Raw genomic sequence first — 21735 nt, 5'->3', positions numbered from 1 at the left:
CTGCTGGGAATAGGGCGGATCCTGCTGCCTGAGTTCCCGTTCTCGTGGAATTCAGAAAGTATTTGGGATTCAAAGCCTGGTGGAGTATGTGAATTTTGTGGGCAGAACCTGAATTTCCCCAGAACGTGTTTGTAGAGGGCCGGTGTGAGTTCAGAAATAAAGAATTGCTGTTTGAATCTACAAAGCTGAGAGTGGCTCGTGATTTTGTGCCCAGCCAAGACTGCGGCATTTTGGTAGCAAATTCTTACCTTTTATAGCTACTAGAATCTTCTGAATATATTGCCCAAACCTCAATAATGCCACAGGATATTCCCCCTTTATCCTGAGAAAAACCTTTTGCAATAAAGCACCGATCAAGGCATTTGAAAGGAAAAACTTGACTGTATGTACAATCTAGAAGTCCTTGTTGACATTATATGAACAGGAGAGCACACTGTCTGATTCAAAAAAATAATAGTCTCTTCAGTTTTAAAAGCTGAATTTAGTTCAGGATTAAACTGTTTCATAAAGCAGCAGTAGTAATCATATTAGGAAGAACATAGTGAAAATAATGATCAATGCATATATTAATCAGGTTTGTAGAATCAGCCACAAATTAAGACATAGTTAGATTAACAATCCAGGGGAGCACTCAGCAACCACCACATTTACTTAACCATTTCCCAAAATCACAGGCAAATTACAGGAACCTCAGCGGAGACACTGAGAACAAATATTTTGGGAAGTGAAAGAAAAAAAAATATGGCCTAAAGAGAAAGAACTCCCTTCACAGTGCTAAATTAATTTTCATTCCGGTGAATAAAACCTGTTGGTGCTAAACACTGTGTGTGGGGAGTGTGCCAAACTAAAATATCTAACTATGCCTGTATCAGTCACGGAAGAGTGAGGAAGAAGCACAGGTGGCCATGGGGCACCACTGCGACACAGTGCAAAGCTCAGCTCACCTAAAAGGCTGAAGCCAGGGAAGAGGGAAGGGGCAGAAGACAGCTGCGTATCAGATTTCTCTCTTGAATAAACAACTCAGCTTAAAACATGAGCCTGGGTTCTGTTAACTAGGGTTGGACTTTTCCATGGATATTAAAGATTTTAAAAGGCAAAGAGAAGGTGGTGCTGAGAACAGCAAGCTTCCTCACCTTTTCATTTTTGTGTGTTTAAACAGCCGAGTCTAGAATTTTAAAAATTCAGTATCCAGGATGAGATTTCCAAGTGTCCCTGTCATTGGGTGCAGACAAGCCAGGCTTTTCCTGTGCTGATAGTTCCTCTCTTTGTTCCTCTGTTCAGATCAATGATTTTCTTTTCTTTTTTTTTTTTTATTGATTGTTCAAAGCATTACAGAGCTCATGATATACCATCTTTCATACATTTGACTCAATTGGGTTTTGAACTCCCATTTTTACCCCAAATACAGATTGCAGAATCACTTCTGTTACATACTCACATTTTTACATAATGGCATATTAGTGACTGTTGTATTCTGCTACCTTTCCTATCCCCTACTATCCCCCCTCCCCTCCCCTCCCACCTTCCCTCTCTGCTGCTGTTCAATTCTCTCCCTTTTTTTCCCTCCCCCTTGCCCCTCATAACCTCTTATAATTTTGTGTATCATTGAAGGTCTCCTACTATTTCCATATGCTTTCCCTTCTCTCTCCCTTGCTCTCCCCCCATTCGTCTTAGTTTACTGTTAGTCTTTTCCTCATGCTCTTCCCTCCTGTTCTGTTCTTAGTTGCTCTCTTTATATCAAAGAAGACATTTGGCATTTGTTTTCTAGGGCTTGGCTAGCTTCACTTAGCATAATCTGCTCTAATGTCATCCATTTCCCTGCAAATTCTATGATTTTGTCATTTCTTAATGCTGCATAATACTCCATTGTGTATAGATGCCACATTTTTTTTATCCATTCATCTACTGAAGGGCATCTAGGTTGGTTCCACAGTCTAGCTATTGTGAATTGTGCCGCTATAATCATTGATGTGCCCGTATCCCTATTGTGCGCTCTTTTAAGGTCCTCAGGGAATAGTCCGAGAAGGGCGATAGATAGCTGGGTCAAATGGTGGATCCATTCCCAGCTTTCCCAGGAATCTCCATACTACTTTCCAAATTGGCTTCACCATTTTGCAGTCCCACCAGCAATGTACAAGTGTGCCCTTTTCCCCACATCCTCGCCAGCACTTGTTGTTGTTTGACTTCCTAATGGCTGCCAATCTTACTGGAGTGAGATGGTATCTTAGGGTGGTTTTGATTTGCATTTCTCTAATTGCTAGAGATGGTGAGCATTTTTTCATGTACTTGTTGATTGATTGTATGTCCTCCTCTGAGAAGTGTCTGTTCAGGTCCTTGGCCCATTTGTTGATTGGGTTATTTGTTATCTTATTGCCTAATTTTTTGAGTTCTTTGTATACTCTGGATATTAGGGCTCTATCTGAAGTGTGAGGAGTAAAGATTTGTTCCCAGGATGTAGGCTCCCTATTTACCTCTCTTATTGTTTCTTTTGCTGAGAAAAAACTTTTTAGTTTGAGTAAGTCCCATTTGTTGACTCTAGATGTTAACTCTTGTGCTATGGGTGTCCTATTGAGGAATTTGGAGCCCGACCCCACAGTATGTAGGTCGTAGCCAACTTTTTCTTCTATCAGATGCTGTGTCTCTGATTTGATATCAAGCTCCTTGATCCATTTTGAGTTAACTTCTGTGCATGGCGAGAGAAAGGGATTCAGTTTCATTTTGTTGCATATGGATTTCCAGTTTTCCCAGCACCATTTATTGAAGATGCTATCCTTCCTCCATTGCATGCTTTTAGCCCCTTTATCAAATGTAAGAAAGTTGTAGTTTTGTGGGTTGGTTTTTGTGTCCTCTATTCTGTACCATTGGTCCACCCTCCTGTTTCGGTACCAGTACCATGCTGTTTTTGTTACTATTGCTCTGTAGTACAGTTTGAAGTCTGGTATCGCTATACTACCTGATTCACACTTCCTGCTTAGCATTGTTTTTGCTATTCTGGGTCTTTTATTTTTCCATATGAATTTCATGAGTGCTTTTCTCTATTTCTACAAGAAATGCCATTGGGATTTTGATTGGCATTGCATTAAACCTATAGAGAACTTTTGGTAATATCGCCATTTTGATGATGTTAGTTCTGCCTATCCATGAACAAGGTATATTTTTCCATCTTCTAAGATCTTCTTCAATTTCTCTCTTTAGAGTTCTTTAGTTTTCATTTTATAAGTCTTTCACCTCTTTTGTTAGGTTGATTCCCAAGTATTTTATTATTTTTGAGGATATTGTGAATGGGGTGGTTATCCTCATTTCCATTTCAGAGGATTTGTCACTGATATACAGGAATGTCTTTGATTTATGTGTTGATTTTATATCCTGCCACTTTGCTGAATTCATTTATTAGCTCTAATAGTTTCTTTGTAGACCCTTTTGGGTCTGCTAGGTATAGAATCATGTCATCTGCAAATAGTGATAATTTAAGTTCTTCTTTTCCTATTTTTATGCCTTTAATTTCTTTCGTCTAATTGCTCTGGCCAGTGTTTCCAGAACTATGTTGAACAGAAGTGGTGAGAGAGGGCATCCCTGTCTTGTTCCAGATTTTAGAGGGAATGCCTTCAATTTTTCTCCATTAAGAATGATGCTAGCCTGAGGCTTAGTATAGATTGCTTTTACAATGTTGAGGTATGTTCCTGTTATCCCTAGTTTTTCGAGAGTTTTGAACATAAAGGGATGCTTTACTTTGTCGAATGCTTTTTCCCCATCTATTGAGATGATCATATGGTTCTTATTTTTAAGTCTATTGATGTGGTGAATAACATTTATTGATTTCCGTATATTGAACCAGCCTTGCATCCCAGGGATGAATCCTACTTGATCATGGTGCACAATTTTTTTGATATGTTTTTGTATCTGATTCGCCAGAATTTTATTGAGGATTTTTGCATCTAGGTTCATTAGAGATATTGGTCTGTAGTTTTCTTTCTTTGAAGTGTCTTTGTCTGGTTTCGGAATCAGGGTGATGTTGGCCTCGTAGAATGAATTTGGAAGTTCTCCCTCTTTTTCTATTTCCTGAAATAGCTTGAAAAGTATTGGTATTAGTTCCTCTTTAAAGGTTTTATAAAACTCTGCTGTATACCCATCCGGTCCTGGGCTTTCCTTAGATGGTAATCTTTTGATGGTTTCTTCTATTTCCTCAATTGATATTGGTCTGTTTAGGTTGTCTATATCCTCCTGACTCAATCTGGGCAGATCATATGACTTAAGAAATTTATCAATGCCTTCACTATCTTCTATTTTATTGGAGTATAAGTATTCAAAATAATTTCTGATTATCTTCTGTATTTCTGAAGTGTCTGTTGTGATATTGCCTTTTTCATCCCGTATGCTAGTAATTTGAGTTCTCTCTCTTCTTCTCTTCGTTAGCATGGCTAAGGGTCTGTCGATTTTATTTATTTTTTCAAAGAACCAACTTTTAGTTTTGTCAATTTTTTCAATTGTTTCTTTTGTTTCGATTTCATTAATTTCAGCTCTGATTTTAATTATTTCTTCCCTTCTACTTCTTTTGCTGTTGTTTTGCTCTTCTTTTTCTAGGATTTTTGAGATGAAGTATGAGTTCACTTATTTGTTGGTTTTTTCTTTTTTTAAGGAATGAACTCCAAGCAATGAATTTTCCTCTTAGAACTGCTTTCAATGTGTCCCATAGATTCCAATACGTTGTGTCTGTGTTTTCATTTAACTAAGAATTTTTTAATTTCCTCCTTGATGTCTTCTAAAACCCATTGAACATTCAGTAACCTATTGTTCATTCTCCAAGTGATGCATGATTTTTCCTTCCTTTTTTTATCGTTGATTTTCAGTTTCATTCCATTATGATCAGATAAGATGCATGGTATTATCTCTACTCCTTTATATTGTCTAAGAGTTGCCCTGTGACATAATATATGATCTATTTTTGAGAAGGATCCATGTGCTGCTGAGAAAAAAGTGTAACTGCTTGATGTTGGGTGGTATATTCTATATATGTCAATTAAGACTAGGTTGTTAATTGTGTTATTGAGATCTATAGTTTCCTTATTCAACTTTTGTTTGGAAGATCTGTCCAGTGGTGAGAGAGGTGTGTTGAAGTCTCCCATGATTACTATATGGTGTTCTATTAGACTCTTGAACTTGAGAAAAGTTTGCTTGATGAACATAGCAGCACCGTTGTTTGGGGCATATATGATTGTTGGTGTATGGTTCCCTTGAGCAGTATGTAGTGTCCCTCTTTATCCCTTTGATTAACTTTGGCTTGAAATCTATTTTATTTGATATGAGTATGGACACTCCTGCTTGTTTCCGCAGTCCATATGAGTGATATGATTTTTCCCAACCTTTCACCTTCAGGCTATGTATATCTTTTCCTATCAAATGCGTCTCCTGTAGGCAGTATATTGTTGGGTCTTGTTTTGTGATCCATTCAACTAGCCTGTGTCTCTTAATTGGTGAGTTTAAGCCATTAACATTTAGGGTTATTATTGAGATATGGTTTGTTCTTCCAGCCATATTTGTTTATTAATGTTACTAAACCTGATTTGTTTTCCTCTTTGATTATTTTCCCCCCTTTACTGTCCTACCTTCCACTGTTGGTTTTCATTGTTATTTTCCATTTCCTCTTCCTGTAATGTTTTGCCAAGGATTTTTTGAAGAGATGGTTTTCTAGCTGCAAATTCTTTTAACTTTTGTTTATCGTGGAAGGTTTTAATTTCATCTTCCATCCTGAAGCTTAATTTCGCCGGATACACGATTCTTGGTTGGAACCCATTTTCTTTCAGTGTTTGAAATATGTTATTTCAGGATCTTCTAGCTTTCAGAGTCTGTGTTGAAAGATCAGCTGTTATCCTGATTGGTTTACCCCTAAATGTAATCTGCTTCCTTTCTCTTGTAGCTTTTAAAATTCTCTCCTTATTCTGTATGTTGGGCATCTTGATTATAATGTGTCTAGGTGTGGATCTCTTATGATTTTGCACATTCGGCGTCCTGTAGGCTTCTAGGATTTGGGATTCTGTCTCATTCTTCAAGTCTGGGAAGTTTTCTCGTATTATTTCATTGAATAGATTGTTTATTCCTTTGGTTTGGACCTCTATGCCTTCCTGTATCCCAATGACTCTTAAGTTTGGTCTTTTTATGTAATCCCATTTTTCTTGGATGTTCTGCTCATGGTTTCTTAACAGTCTTGCTGAGCTGTCTATGTTCTTTTCAAGTTGAAATACTTTGTCTTCACTGTCTGATGTTCTATCTTCTAAGTGTTCTACTCTGCTGGTAGTATTCTCAATTGAGTTTTTAAGTTGGTTTATTGCTTCCTGCATTTCTAGGATTTCTATTTGTTTGTTTTTTATTACCTCTATCTCCCTGTGTAATTGATCTTTTGCTTCTTGGATTTGTTTATGTAATTCATTGTCAAAGTGATCTTTCATTGTCTGATTTTGCTGTCCCATGTCTTCCTTGAGACTCCAGATCATCTGAAGCATGTATATCCTGAATTCTTTATCTGACATTCCATCTGTTGCAGCTATTACCTCTTCAAGAGTTGACTTGACCTGCATTGCTTGTGGTCCTTTCATTCCTTGTCTTTTCATACTGCTCGCGTTTCTTTCTGCTTGGTGAAACTGTTGTGTTTTTGAAATTTTCCCTCTATTTATTTATATTGCTCTTGTATAGTTGAAAAATCTCACATGCAGGGCAGGTAGTGGCTGTGATCCTCCTCCAATTGGGGTGATCTGTCTACCACGCTGGCAGGCCGCTAGGTCTGCTCTGCCGGTCGGTCGCAGGTCAGCCCACCCTGCGGGCGTGGGTGGCAGCTCTGCTCTGCCCCTACTCCAATTGTGGTGACATGTCTACCACGCTGGCAGGCCTCTGGGCCTGTTCCGCCGGTGGGTCGCAGGTCCGCCTACCTTGCAGGTGCGGGGGGAGGGGGCGGCTCCGCCCCTCAGCAGGCTGCTGGGCCTGATCTGCCGGTGGTCACAGTTCCGCCTACCTTGCAGGCACTGGGGGAGGGGGCGGGCCTGCCCCTCAGCAGGCCGCTGGACCTGTTCTGCTGGTGGGTCGCAGGTCCGCCTACCCTGCAGGCGCATGGGGCAGCTATGCCACTCCGCAGGTTGCTGGGCCTGACCTGCTGGTGGGTCACAGGTCCACCTACCTTGCAGGTGCGGGGGGAGGGGGCGGCTCCGCCCCTCAGCAGGCCGCTGGACCTGATCTGCCAGTGGTCACAGTTCCGCCTACCTTGCAGGCACTGGGGGAGGGGGCGGGCACTGGTGGACCCACTGGCAGGTCCACCTGCCCTGCAGGCGCATGGGGCAGCTCTGTCACTCCGCAGGTTGCTGGGCCTGACCTGCCGGTGGGTCGCAGGTCCCAGATCAATGATTTTCAAAGACTGTTGCTACAACCTTATTCAATTATTTCCCCAGGACAATTTTCCTTGGTAAGAAAAATTTCCTTCAGCCCCTGGCCAAACCAAAGCAACCTGAAAATGAGACTGGTCAGTTTAAGAGGCTGCCTCTCTGCACCTCTGCTTTACATCTGTACCCCTTTCTCCCCATTGCTTTAAACACGGCTTCTTAAAATAGCAACCTACACTTAGCTGTCTGAACTCTCGGGCCTATTCCCTCCCCACCCCATAAAAATTTGCTTCTGCTTCCACTGTCCACTAATTGACTGTGATCACCAAAAAGCCCGAGCATCTGGAAGTGTCGACCACCTCCGACTGACAGGAACTTTCTTCTCCCTTGGGTTCCAGGACACTGCTCTCTTTTGATTCTCCTCTTATTCCTTCTCTTCTGGCATCCTCAGATCTCTGTCCTGCTCAGTTCTATTCTCTTCTTGGGTAAGCTCATGTATTCTCACGGCTACAATTAATGATATGATAACATTTAACTATCTTTAGTCAAGTGTCTCCTGGATGCCAAATCCATAATTCCAACATCCATCTAGACACTGTCACTAGGATATCCCACAGGAACTCCACGCTCAGCAAATCAGCACTGGTATCTTTGCCCAAAATTGTTTAGTTTCCTATCTTTGAAAAAAGTGACCCCATTCACCAGGCCCCAAAGCTAGAAACACTCTCCTTCCTCCCAAATCCAACATGTTGCCACATTTCTCTTTATCATCCTTCCTCTTAAATCCATCAGATCTTCTCTATCCCTTCTAAGGTACACCTTACAATGATGAAGTGCACAGAGCTTAAGGGGTAGTTTAGTGAGTCTTGGTAACTGGATGCATCCATGTAACCCACAGTCCCATCAACCCACACAGAACATTTCCCTCACCTCAGAAAGAGTCCCCATGCCCTTTCCTGGTATATACCTTGCCTATTACCCCTACTCCCGACAACTACAATTCTTATTTTTCTCACCACAGATTTGTTTTGCCTGTTCTAGAGTTTCCTATAAATGGAATCACATGGAATATACTCTTCTGAGTCTGACTTCTTTAATTTAGCACGTTTTTGAGGTTCATTTACATTGTTGTTTGTCTTAACGGGTTTATTGAAGTATGATTTATATACAGTAAAATTCACCCCTTTAAAGTGAAGAGCTTGATGAGTTTTGATAAATGTATACAGTGCTTAAACACTACCTCAGTCAAGACATAGCAATTTTATCCCAAAGTTCCCTCGGGCCACCCTGCAGTCAATCCCCACCTCCCTTGTCCTCCAATAACCACTGATCTAATTTTTGTCTACTTTTGGCCTTTTCCAGAATGCCAAATAAATGGAATCAAAATAGTATTACAGCCTTTTGAGATTGGCTTATTTCACTGAGCATTGTGCTTTTCGGATTTATTTACACATGTCAATAGTATAATTCATTACTTTTTACTGCTGAGTAGTATTCTATAATATGGACATACCACATTATATCCATTAAATAGCATTTGATAGTTATTTGAGTTATTTCCAATTATAGGCCATTATGAATAAAGCTGCTATAAATATTTGTGCAGAGATATTTATGAGAGCATACATTCTGTTTCTTCTCTCCTGGGTAATCCTGGGTAGGAACACCTGGTCACCCAGTGAAAGTTCACTACACAGTTACTACACCTCTCACCTCCTAAGGCCTTTCCCTAGCACTAGTCTCTCCCCAGCTACAGTTTACTCTTCAAGGCCATCAGAATTACCTTTCTAAAAAAACATATCTGTCTGGGTATGGTGGCACATGCCTATAATCCCAGTGGCTTTGGAGGCTAAGGCAGGAGGATCACAAGTTCAAAGCCAGCCTCAGCAACTTAGCACAGCCCTAACAACTTAGCAAAACCCTGTTTCAAAAAATAAAAAGGGTTGGCTACTAGCTCAGTGGCTAAGTGCCCCTGGTTCCAATCCCCAGTACAAAAAAAAAAAAAAAATCTACACATCAATTTCACATTGAAATAGTGAATTGGTCCAGCAATAAACACTAATGTCAGATTGGTTCCTGAAAATTTTTAAATTGGTCACTGCTAGTTATGCTGATATGCTAGTAATGCTATAATGCTGTAGACTACTCCCTCTACTATAACTCTGTCATCTTGAGCTCCAGTTCAAATTATGATAAAAATTAAAGAAAACAAAATAATCTTATTATTCCCTGCTCAAAAGCTTTCAAACTACCTATTACCTGCAGATGAACAAAACTTGTCAGTCCTTTATAAGTCTGCTTATCTTCTAAACCTCCATTCCATGGGCAAATCTAGTCACACTGTATACCATTTCAAAAAATGCCACATCCTGTAGAGACACTGTTTCTTACTATCATATTCCCCCTTTTTGAGATGACTTTTTGTGGCTCTCCTAAAAGTCAAGAGAGGTCTTTGTAATGGGGTCCAGAGCTGTGTATTCCAGCTTGTTCTGTCCCACTACTTGTTCTGTCATTTATCATTTCCTGTCTGCTCTTCCCCATCCCTTGAGGGCTGGGGGATGTCTTATTTATCATTATATACCAAGCTGCCCACTCCGTAAGTAATACACAGGAAACAATTAGAAATAACAAATAAAAGAAAGAAAGAGAAGAAATAACAAATAAAAGAAGAGAGAGAGAGAGAGAGAGAGAGAGAGAGAGAGAGAAGAAAGACTTAAGTGAAAAAAGTCACACAATTTGTGAGAAAAACAGTAATTTTACAGCTATTCCCTCAAAATAACCTGATCCACATGGCCTGAGAATAATATATGCCACTAATCATGAAGAAAATTAAAGAAATTCTCATTAAAAATTTTACATATTAAAAATATATTAAGGAAAAACTGGTAAAAGACGGTCTTAGAAGGGAAAGGAAAAAAAGATCTGATGGAGAAATAGTTCATCCAAGGCCTCAGAGATTATTAAACATGTCACACCACTAATTTTGGAAACAGTCCACTAACCCTCCCCAGAAATAAAGTCCCAGATGAAGTTATAGTCCCAGAGGCAATGGAAAGTGCTGACATTAGCCAGTACTCACTGTCACTGAAATCCTTTTGTATAAAGGAAATTTTTTTCACCTTGGCTTTGGATTTGAGTTTAAAAGTGAAGAGGGAGGCCGGGCGGTGGCGCATGTCTGTAATCCCAGAGGCTCAGGATCACAAGTTCAAAGCCAGCCTCAGCAATTTAGTGAGGCGCTAAGCAACTCACTGAGACCCTGTCTCTAATAAAATACAAAATAGAGCTAGGGACATGGCTCAGTGGTAGAGTGCTCTGAGTTCAATACCTGGCACACCCCCCCTCCCCCCGCGAAAAAAAAGTGAAGAGAGATCATTATAATGGGGTCCACACAAAGAGAGTTTTGGAAAAATGCAGACCAAGATTCCACAGGAAAATGAACTAAATAAAACAAAAAGGCCAGAGCCAATTTACTAACTAGTCCAATAATTCAATACGGTATCTGGTTTCCAGATACAAAGGCAGATTGAAAGGACCATCTAGGAGAGGTTACTCCTGACTAAAGCAGTAAGAGCGTCCTTTCAGAGGCCTGATCTGCTAGGAAGGATGAGGTCATTTTTCCTGAGATTTAGTTACAAGAGAGCAGAGGAGAATCCAGGATATGAGGCATGCCAAAAGTGGCAGGCTCATCAGAACTTGTCTTTATGTGGGTGGAGAAAGAGCCAGAGAGACCTGGCTCTCAAACTCCATTTTGCCATTTATTAGCTGCATGACCTAGGATAACTTCCTTAACCTTCCTGAATCTTTTTTTTTTTAATCCTTGTTTTATGGTATCTGGTTGGTAATAAAGACCAACAATACTGTTGAGGACTGAAGGAAATAACCTTCGTTTGCTTGACAAACAGCAGGTACTTCCCATACCTACTAAGTCCCTTCTGCAGTAAACTTCCCTTCCTAACTAAATAGGACCAAGGGGTAAAGTGGAAAAGATAATCTTATCTTGAAAAGTGAACATTTGACTTTCGTTCTTATTCTGTTGGAGGTCAAGTAGTTTACATTACTGGAGAACGTGAACTACACATTCACTCCTTGGTTTGTGGGCCTGCTCCCTTTAAAATTTCAGTTTACCCTGAGGAATCAACAAAAGGCCAAACCAGATTTCATTCAGCAAAGACAGAGGTACTGGGCATGGGTGGCCCTGAGCTAACAACTCAATGGTCTCTGATCAAAATAAGGCCAGGCTGATAATTTCCCTAAGTGGTCTCACATCTGATCCACATGATCCCACTTGGTCACAGCACATGATTTTAGGCATCTTCACACACAAAGATAAAACCACTGTCAGCAGCAACATCTTTAGAGCACAGCTAACATGCTGTTGTTTTTGGCTGTTTTTCTTCGACTGGTCAAAAAGGCTGTTCTCATAGTCAGTTATCTCACAGTGCCAAGTTCCTTAGCATATTTCAAACGTTGCTATTGAAGCGTATTATTTCATATGGTGGCATATTTTCGCCATCTTGGAAGGCAGTGAAAGTTAATTGTCAAAAATCTGTTTTGTTGGGGTGGGCATCAAACATTGTTTAAATGAAGTTTCATGATCGAGATACTAGGATTACCAAAATGTGACTTCTGAAGCCTGGTTCTTCAGGCTCAGTCTCTTTCATTCAAATTCTTTCATGTACTAGCTCTAAACCCTGAGGCACATGTTAATTTCTCAAGATCTCCATTTCTATATCTGAACTAATTATTTTCTAAGGTCTTTCTAGATGCACCAATCTATGAAAAAGCACTAAATGACTACATTTAAGTCTATATATAAACACTGACAATATAATGCAAGTATATGTATGTACCATAACACGTAAATTTTGTTTTGACAGGGACAAATTGTTGATGGTAATTCACTGCTGAAGACGGCAAGAGCCGTCTTCAAACAGCAAGAGCTGGGGGAAAAAATTCAAAAAATATAAATAAAAGAATGAATGGGAATATCGAAGGTACCTGGAAACAGACATCGCAGATGGTGGGGCAAGAAACAACCACAGGACAGAAACAGGATGGTAATGGAGTGCTCCTGGCAGAGATCCATAGATGGAAGGTCAGGGACAACAACTAAATGAGTATAGGGAACCCCATCTCCGGACTATTTACTTCTAAAAGCACCAACACTCTGTTTAAGCCAAAATCTTCTGGGAAGCTCTCAATTCCTGTTTATTCTAACACAAATGAAAGAGAGAAGAAAAACAAAACAAAAACAAAAATAAAAAGCTTACTCCTTGTAACTTAAATCCCAAGGGAAGCTAAGAGTCAGAGGGAAGCAAGGAGACACAAATACACACACGTATACAAAATCATATCTGACGGTGGAGGGGGCGTTAATGAAGCACACAAAATCCCAGAGCTGACAGGAAATGGAATTAGAACCACAAAAGCCACGAAGACAGTCAACAACTTAAAAAAGTCCAGATGCACTTAGTTTATAGAAACTGAACATGAGTAGGAAGGGGAATGGAGACCCACGCCGATCAAATGGACTTGGGGGATTTCACTGAGTCAGAGAAAGTCACTGCTTCTTTCACATCAAAATGTTCTACTAACGTAAGGTAATAAATTCCTAAGGTTTCAAAAATTAATCAGATAATAAAACAGAGAAGCTGTCATGATTAACTGCTTAAAACAACAGTTTTACACCAACAACTATGTGAAATTTATCCTCATATAAGAACCAAGTAGATGGAGAATGAAACTTATTTATTACTTCAATCTAAGATTTTGGAAGTTGGTGCTATATTCTATAACTCCACTCCCATCCTCAAACAGATTGCGATAAAATCTAAGTGTTTTAGGCCCTCACCAAACCAGGTACATTGGGAAGCCTGCTGTCAACCCACCAAAATGCAATTAAAGCTAGAACCAAGTACTCATTCAATGGACACTTCCACGTATCTTCTAAGAAAAAGGGTTGCGGTTCAGCACTGGAGGGGAAAACCAATGGAGGGTTACTGTTCTCAAGAAGCTGCCAGTCCAGTAGGAGAGATAAACACAAAGATGACTCTCGATGACATACAGGTGCTACTGCAAAGTTATGAACAGAGTGCTGAGGTTAGAGGATAAGAAGAGTCTAACCTCGACTAGCAGAGTTAGGAAAAAGATTAGCAGAGGAGTGACAACTGGGTTTGTCTTGAAAGATGTCAATGAGCTAATAGATAAAGTAACATAAGAAAGTCAGACCAACCACAGAACAGATAAAGCAGGTGCAAAGGCAAAGGGGTACAAATGTCCTCGGAGGTCCACGGAAATAGTGAAAGACTTGGCTTGACAGAAATAGGATGACATAGGAAGGGAGACATGGTGACTATTAAGAATTCAAGAATAGGGCTGGGGATACAGCACAGATACAGGTAGAATGCTTGCCTCACATGCACAAGGACCTGGGTTCAATCCCTATCACCACAAAAAGAAAAAAAAAGAATTCAAGAATAAACGCAGAGACATCCAGGAAGTATACATGTAAACAAGACATCACAATATGATACAGGCACGTACCAGCATGGGGGAGGAAATACAAGTGGGTGCTACGTTAAGCAAGGCTTCCAGAGGATGCAATGTAGAGCCGAGTCTTAAAAATGACAATGTGCAAGGCAGACAGGAGGGTTTTCTAGCTGGAGGGCAGAACTGAGACACCAAAGCTTGTTATGCTCAAGAGATACAGTAGGGAAATGCTGAGTTATAAGGTGTAACAGGGAAAACAGAATTCTAGAAAAGTCAGCTGTGATCAGATCCTTAGAGACTTACTTAAAGGTCATATCAAGTTTCTATTTTACTAGCAGAGTTAGTAAAATAGCTTTGGAAGCCATTTAAGAAGACATCAACCTTGGGTATACATTTTAAAAAGATATGACAACCTCTTTTTTCCCTGTGCAACTGTAGGTCCTAATCTATCTACAGATTATATTCAGAGTCTCAACAGTACCTTTATTCTAGTGCCTCTTGAGTACAGGCTATTATGATAATTCATTAAAGATATTAAGAATATTTTTATAATGTCTAATTATAAAAAATAATTAAAAATAATTTTTACTGAGTAGAGCATAAGGGCCAGACACGATGCCAAGCACTATGCATACATCATCTCATTTGATCTTTGTGATCCTCTAAGGAGACAAACGCCATCACTGCTGCCACTTCAGAGTTCAGAAAGCAGGATTAGAAAAGCTTTCTGCAAATCAACAAACTAGTAAGGGGTGCAAACAGATTTCAAATTAAGGCAATCAGACTACCGGGCATGGTGCCACATGCCTGTAAATCCCAGTGACTTGAGGGGCTGAGGCAGGACAATCATAAGCTCAAGGCCAGCCTTGGTAACTTGGCAAAACTTTGTCTCAAAATATAAAATAAAAAGGGCCAGGAAATCCCAGTGCCAATAAAAATAAATAAATAAAAATAAATTTAAGAAAAAATTAAGGCTGTCAGTCTCTAAAGCCCATGTTCCTTTTTCTCCGTGTTTTTATCGGTGCATTAAGAGTTATACATAATGGTGGGATTTGTCACTACATATTCATACACACATACAATATAATGTAATTTGGCAATATCATTCCCCAGGATTTCCCCTTTCCTTGCTCTCCTCTGTCCCCTTTATTCTGTTACCCTGCCTCCTCACAAGCAAGCTGTGCCTCTTACGTCCTTACTGGTTGTACTATTCCTTACCACACTTAAGCATCCTCCCTATTGGTGACCCTAGTGTACCTTACCAACCAGGCCTCATGTCTACTGAAAGCTTATGTGACTTTAGAGACATCAACACTGGCAATTACTAACAAGTGTCTATCCACAAAGAAAGCAGATGTACACAGGCACCCTCAGTGCTACCATCATGGCTAGTGGGTCAGAAGGAAAGGGGTTTCCTTACTTGGTGGTAGTGAACTGTTTATTTCTCCTTCTCTGTGCAATCAGCTTGGGAGTGAAGAAGAAGGAGAGGGGGGAGGAGGAGAAAGAAGAAAAAGCAGGAGGAGAAGGAGGAGGAAGAGGAGGAGGAAAAGGAACCCACTAGAAAGAAGACTAAAACAAAAAAGGTGGAGTCATCAGAAAATGGAAGAAAGCACACACTGGTACCAGCCAGAGCATATTGGAACAGTTCCCAGTCTGGCTGCCAAAGAGCTCTGGAATATATTTGTTAGAGCTGGATTCCTGTACAGTCCGTTGCAGACTTTTTCTGACTGCACCAACAGAGAGACCCACACTTCAGTTCCAATGCCTGCTTCCCACATAGAAAGCTAGTTACTCCTGGGGGAATTCCAACTAAGCTCACCACTGGCCTCTTAGGAGAATCTGCACACACTACCTGAGCTTAGAGAGAAAAGTGTGTCAAGTAACTCTCACTCTCAAAACATCACTAAGGCTCTCTACCCCAGAACCCATCCCAGGACCCTCTTCACTAAACACAGAGGCCTCTTTCAGAGCTCCTTACCAAAACAACTGCTTCGATGAGGGACAAAGGTTTTACAAGCTGTAGCAATAGCCAGCTCAGCAGAGATGATAGTCTTAATGATCAGATCTTCCACATGGGCCATCAATGCTGGGGGGGAAAAAAAAAAAAAAGGTAAAAATGAAGAAAGACCTGGTTCCTAGCAGGACCACATTCCAGGTCACAATATAATTGGAAAAGCATGTGTGCTCATTTAAAAAAAAACAAAACAAAAAAACCTCTCTGCAGCAATATTCAGAATGGGCCTGACGGGGACAGGTATATCCATAAATAGGTTGACACAGTCAAGAATGGAAGTGTCTGGGGATACACTCAGGCAGCCTCCTTTGACAGAAGACAGAGACAGAATGGAAAAGGAGGCTCTGTCTCTTCCCACTCCTCCCCTACCGCCTTTCCTCTTATAGACCGAGACGATGTCTTCAGCACAGTGCTTCCCATTCTGCTCAAGGCTCAGCAAAGGGCCCACTTTGATTCTAAGCCTTATATTCAAACTCTACTCTGCCCATTCATTCTCCAACTCAGCAACAGAAATGAGGGGTTAACTTAAGAGAAATTTGAACTCAGAGACAATGTTGAGGGAAGCAATTTATTAAAATGCTGAATTTAGTGACTTTATCCTTCCAAATTCACAAAGGATTAAAGTAGAAAGTTGCCTTCCAAACTAGAAACAAGATAAGGAAATGGAAGTTACATAAAGCTTGTCCCCAATCTTGTGACTAACCAAGAACAATCATCCCACTGAACATCTCAGCAATACAATTTACTGTTAGGAGTAGGACTTCTGGCAAGAGGCCATGGTAAAGTTGTACAAACAAGAATAAGTCAGGAAGGGAAAAGATCTGGTACTCACCAGTTGTATCTCTGCCTTCTTGTTTCAGGTATCTAAGCATAGCACTCATGCTCCATTTGTTCCCATAATCCTCTACTTCTGGATCATCACAACTGAAATAAAGTAATGAATCAAGGTCACATGTGCAACTAGGCCTAGCTGTAAAACAAGATTCTTTATGACCAACCTTCTTGGTCCTTTGAAATTTTTAGAAAAACACTGATTTCTTCTCACCTAATTTTTCTCAGTCTTTTTTGTTATGTATCCTTAAGTACCAATTTCTTAAGTGGAAATTAAAATGCATATAGTTTCCCTTATTGAAAAGGGCAAGGGAAAAGAAGGCAAACTCTTCCTTAACCAAACAATTATGCATCATGAAAGAGTGGAAGAAACATGTGAAAAGATATAAGCAAAATTAAGAATGGTTGCAATAATTTAACAAAAATGGATTAACAACCCAGCCTTAGAAGTGAATCTCACTCGAGTCGACAAAACCACCCCGGGTGCCATTTTCAGACCAGAACTGAGTTGGGAGGGGTTAATGAGCTAATCTAGCACAGCACTTTAATGAGCTCACCCCACACATGCTTTGGCATGTGAAGCAAGCTCCTCCTCTCTGGTGGTGGACTGGGCCTCTTTCCTATCTTCCGAAGCACCATGAAGGGAGAGTGCACTAGTGTGGCAGTAAGAGCAATGAAGAATCCCACTGATACGGTGTATGATGACAAATGGGACAGACTCCCACGGAGACTGCGGAGTCCTGCAACCTGGAACGTGTGCTTTGCAACTGCCCTCACCCCCAACCCCGGGTCCCACCTCACTGCATCTCTGCTCATCTTCCCAGGTGAAGGATATGACATCTTCAACCCCCAACATTGGCCACAGGATACTGATCGGCCCCAACAGCTTTAGCACCTATTCCAGCACATCCAGATACCTGCCTTCCTTTCTTTCTTTCAGTCTGCCCAGAAAATTACTATTTGGATTTCTTTTCTGTTTTTTCACCTTTTGGAAAAATTATCAGCATGAAAGAAAAACTAAGCAAAAAGAATATTTCCACACAGTTGTGTTGGTGCTCCCTTCTACCATAATCTTTTCTGAGATGTCCTCATTTCTCTTGTTTTCCCATTTTTTTCCTGATCATATAAGTATTTGTTTTTGAAAATACATAAAAGCACACAGAGAAAGAAAATAAAAATCACCTACCCACAGTCCCACCCCCTATAGTTAAGTAGTCCATATCCTTCTCTCTTTTTCACCCCCAGCAAAAATAAATAGCTTTAGCTATCAGATATATTCATGCAAGAAACTCAGTTGCACATAATGTGCTTTCCCCCTAATAATACACAGTAATGGACAATCTTTATCTCTGATCCCGTCATACATCCCCTCTTTCGAGGTTAAGTTTCTAGAAATGGAACTGCTGGGTCAAAGTGTACAAATATTTGTCAAGTTTTTGGCATGCTTTCCAAGTGTTGAAATGAACTCACTTGTTGACTTCTAAACATGCAATATGCCTATTAAATTCCCAACCCTAAGTCAGAGGAAGACAATGAAGAACACAAAATGATGAAAACATGTTTTAGTAGAGAAAGGTGATACTGCAGCAGGGCAAACAGTGGAGCAGCAGCATAGTCACAACCGTCACGTGACCCTGGCAGCTTTCCATAAATATTACATGGACAGAAACCTAACATCAAGCTCCAGCGCAGCACTTCAACCTCCCACCCCTAAACACCCACAACTCAGTGTGCCTTCCCTGCTTTCTGGCTCAGACACAGCCAGTACCTCACATAGTCTCCACTCTTCTTGTTCACACTGTAGTTTGTCAGGTGCATGAACTGGTTCCGAATGTTCTTGGCTCCTTGGTCATATCGCACAGTGGCAAACCTGAAAGAAATGACACACGTTAAAAGCCAGAAACAGAGGTTCAAGAACCCAGGCTAGGGCTGAGGATCAGCAAGACCATAATGATAAAGAAAGGAGACATCATTATCTAAGAAACGCTGAACACCTCCCAACTGCCAAACCCAGGCTGTTTATACTAAATGTCACATGTTAATTCAATCCTCAAAACAACTCTATGAAGTAGGGTTTATTATCTCTAATTTATAAAATAGATAGGAAAACTAAATGTGACCTAGAGAGATGAAGCAACTTGCCCTGATCCAAAATCCATTATCTTACAATCACCATAGATGCTGCATCTCTTATACAGAACCTTGTATCAATAGGAAGGATGAAAATTGAAAATAATTGTGCCCAATTTGCAAAATTATGTAAAGGATGCTATGGATGAATGGGGCATTAGCTGGTAAGGAAAACATCTACTGAGTGTCCACATAGTGCCTGGTTCCATAGCATTCTATGGAGAAAAAGTACACAAAAAAGAAAAAGAGAGCAGCATAGAAATGTATGACGTGGAACTCACATCCATAGAAAGAACAGAATTGATGTGTACTAGTCATTTACAAAGAACAATAATGGCAACATTAACAGTAGACAAAGCAGAACAGCAAAAAACGGGCACAGTGCAAGAGACTAATTCTTAAATTTGAAATGAAGGCAAAGGATAAAGAGATTAAACATGGAACCCACTGAAAACAGGGAAGCAACTTGATATCCTGGACTACTGTCAAAAGAGGCATAAAATATATGTGCCCCTGAAGAAAGTAAGCAGGGAGAGAGAAAACTTTCCAATGATGCTCATTGTCAACAAAAGGCCATTCAAGGCAAATAATTATGGTAAATATCAATCCCTGTTTACATACCTCTATAACCATATCACCCTCCCCTAAAGTGGTTTTCCCAAGAGACAGATCCAAGTGTGTGAAAAAAACCTGGAAGGCCACAAGTTTATTTTCAGATGATTTACAAATTATTTACATATGCTTACCCAGACTATGAAGTCAACATGAATTTTTACCACATTAAAGGTCAGCATTTAAAATTTTTCCTCTTCTCTATTTCTTCTCACCCACCCACTATCTCCGCTCCCTAATTCCCTGTACCAGAAATAAACAAGAGCCAAAGAAAGAAAAGTGAAAAGGAAAAAAGAAAAAGGCTTAACTCAAAAACTAAAATAAACAAACATGAGGCCAGGAAAAAGGATGTGGACAAAGAAAATTTTGACTCGGCATGTATGGCTCAAGGTTAAGAGTTTGACAAGCTTTATGTCTATGCTTGAGAAAAATCTCAGATTTTCCAGAAACTTCCAGAAGTTATCACTACTCTTCATCATGTCATATGTGGTGAGTAAAACTCACTTCTACATACCAACAGTGATTCTTTCTCCAAACCGAAACAAGACAACAACTCTGAATTCTTGTGAAATGCAAAGGGGCACAGGCTGGCGCCCCAAGGCTGCCAGCCCTTGAGCAGACGTTTCTTCACAGTGACATCCTCCTCTCTCCCAAAAGAGCAATGAATTCCAGGGAGGGAAAGTCAGATACTCTGACTTTGGGTATCTGATCTACCTTGGCAAGTGGTGCCTCTGTCTTTACAAAATCACCGACTTCTTCCTCATCTTTCTTTCACAGGGGCATTTCATTTGACCCTGGCAAAGGTCACAGAATGGACTTCTACAGAAAGAAGGATTAGAGGGAGGGAAAAGCTTCAGCTTAGCAGAAAAGTTCTACAGGACAAAGGCACTGCTCTGTTTCCTAACCCTTTGGACAGAGAAGAAGACCATATAGAGGAGAGGCAGGGATGTAGCCTCACCCCCACCTCCCAACAGATCTTACAGCTCTCACTATAGTCCCATTAAACAATCTTATTCACCTTAGATCACCATTGCCTTCAAAATGTCTAGACCAGAGGTCACAGTAGTCTCACATCTGGTCTACTAGTCAAGTTCTGATTATCTGATTGACCTACAAAAGTTTGTGTTTTGTTTTTTAACTTGAATTACTTGACCAACATTCCTTCTTGTAGCCCAATGGCAGCCAGTGCCCACAGAAAGAAATGGCACATGGGGTTGGAAGGGAAACCCCAGGCAGTACAGGAAGTTATCTAAGGAGGGCCACAGCCCCATAGGGCTCTAAATCCACACAGGGAGGGCATGTGAGTGGGATGATGGACCAGCAAGGTCAGGAAACTGACTACATTAGAGGGAACTAAGTAAATAAATAAATATGTTGAAGATAATGGAACACAGATTTCTCACTGTTGGATCTGAGACACAAAAATATAGAAAGCACTACAATGTGCCCTGTAGTTTTGAACTGGAATTGGAAGTACTAATATTAACCTCTATTTTCAATGCATGGAGATATAGAAATACAGATGTGAATGTGCACACGTACATATACACATATGCGCACTTCTAGGGCTGTCCACTGCAAGGTCCTAGGGTGATGAGTCTACCTAGCATCCAGATCTGCATTTCTAAAGACCATTCTCCACAACAAAGCAACAAGTGCTCCTTGGAGATATGACTGGTTCCAGGGCTAAATCAGAGAAGAACAACATGAGCCTAAAACATTTTATGCTCAAAGAAAAATGGGGATAACCAAAAGGGCAGAAAAAGCTAGCTTCAAGGGGCTCCAGTGGCCAGATCTGAGACAACTGGAGCACCCAAATAAAGAAACCAATTCAATAAAATAGGAATCTTTGAGTCTGCACTGATATAAATAAATAAATGAATAAATACAAGGGAAGAGGAGAAAGCTTTTCCTTGAAGTAAAATGCCAAATGATAAAAGTAAAAGGAATGATGGAACCAGAAAACCATCATTGGATAATCAGTACCTCAAATATTCATTCAGGCAAGAAATATCAGTAGATGTTAAAAGTACTGAATGAAAAAGCTGGGGGTGCAGCTCAGGGATAGAGCACTTGATTAGTATGTATGAAGCCCAGGCTTGATCCCCAGCACAACTACCAGAAAAAAAAGTCTAGGTGAAATACAGAACGAGATTTTACCTGGTTTCAAAGTATATCCTCATGAAATACTCTGAAGCGAAAGACAGTGTCATTTTGCAGTAGAGGAATCTGGCAGGCACCACCTCAACCAAACAGTCAACACTGAATAGTCATCGTGGGCCATCAGATACCATG

General features: G+C 40.4%; 1 protein-coding gene across 22 annotated transcripts in view; it reads right to left on the bottom strand.

The window, feature by feature from the left end:
- Nucleotides 1-21735, bottom strand: part of Ttll5 (tubulin tyrosine ligase like 5) — a 260216-nt gene that overhangs the window by 187202 nt on the left and 51279 nt on the right. For all 22 annotated transcript variants that reach the window (XR_005729960.2, XM_040276119.2, XM_040276121.2 and 19 more), the window contains 3 exons: nt 18467-18568; nt 16700-16791; nt 15832-15939 (listed from right to left, as the gene is read on the bottom strand). Coding sequence is in view for 21 of the 22 variants with exons in the window: in XM_040276119.2 (XP_040132053.1) it covers nt 15832-15939; nt 16700-16791; nt 18467-18568 (302 nt within the window). In the remaining variant the exon portion in view is untranslated. The remainder of the gene's footprint in view (nt 1-15831; nt 15940-16699; nt 16792-18466; nt 18569-21735) is intronic.

This window comes from Ictidomys tridecemlineatus, chromosome 5 (assembly GCF_052094955.1).
Source record: "Ictidomys tridecemlineatus isolate mIctTri1 chromosome 5, mIctTri1.hap1, whole genome shotgun sequence".
Lineage (NCBI taxonomy): Eukaryota > Metazoa > Chordata > Mammalia > Rodentia > Sciuridae > Ictidomys > Ictidomys tridecemlineatus.
Note: the sequence above shows the minus strand (reverse complement) of the source record. Positions and strands in the feature narration are given on the sequence as shown.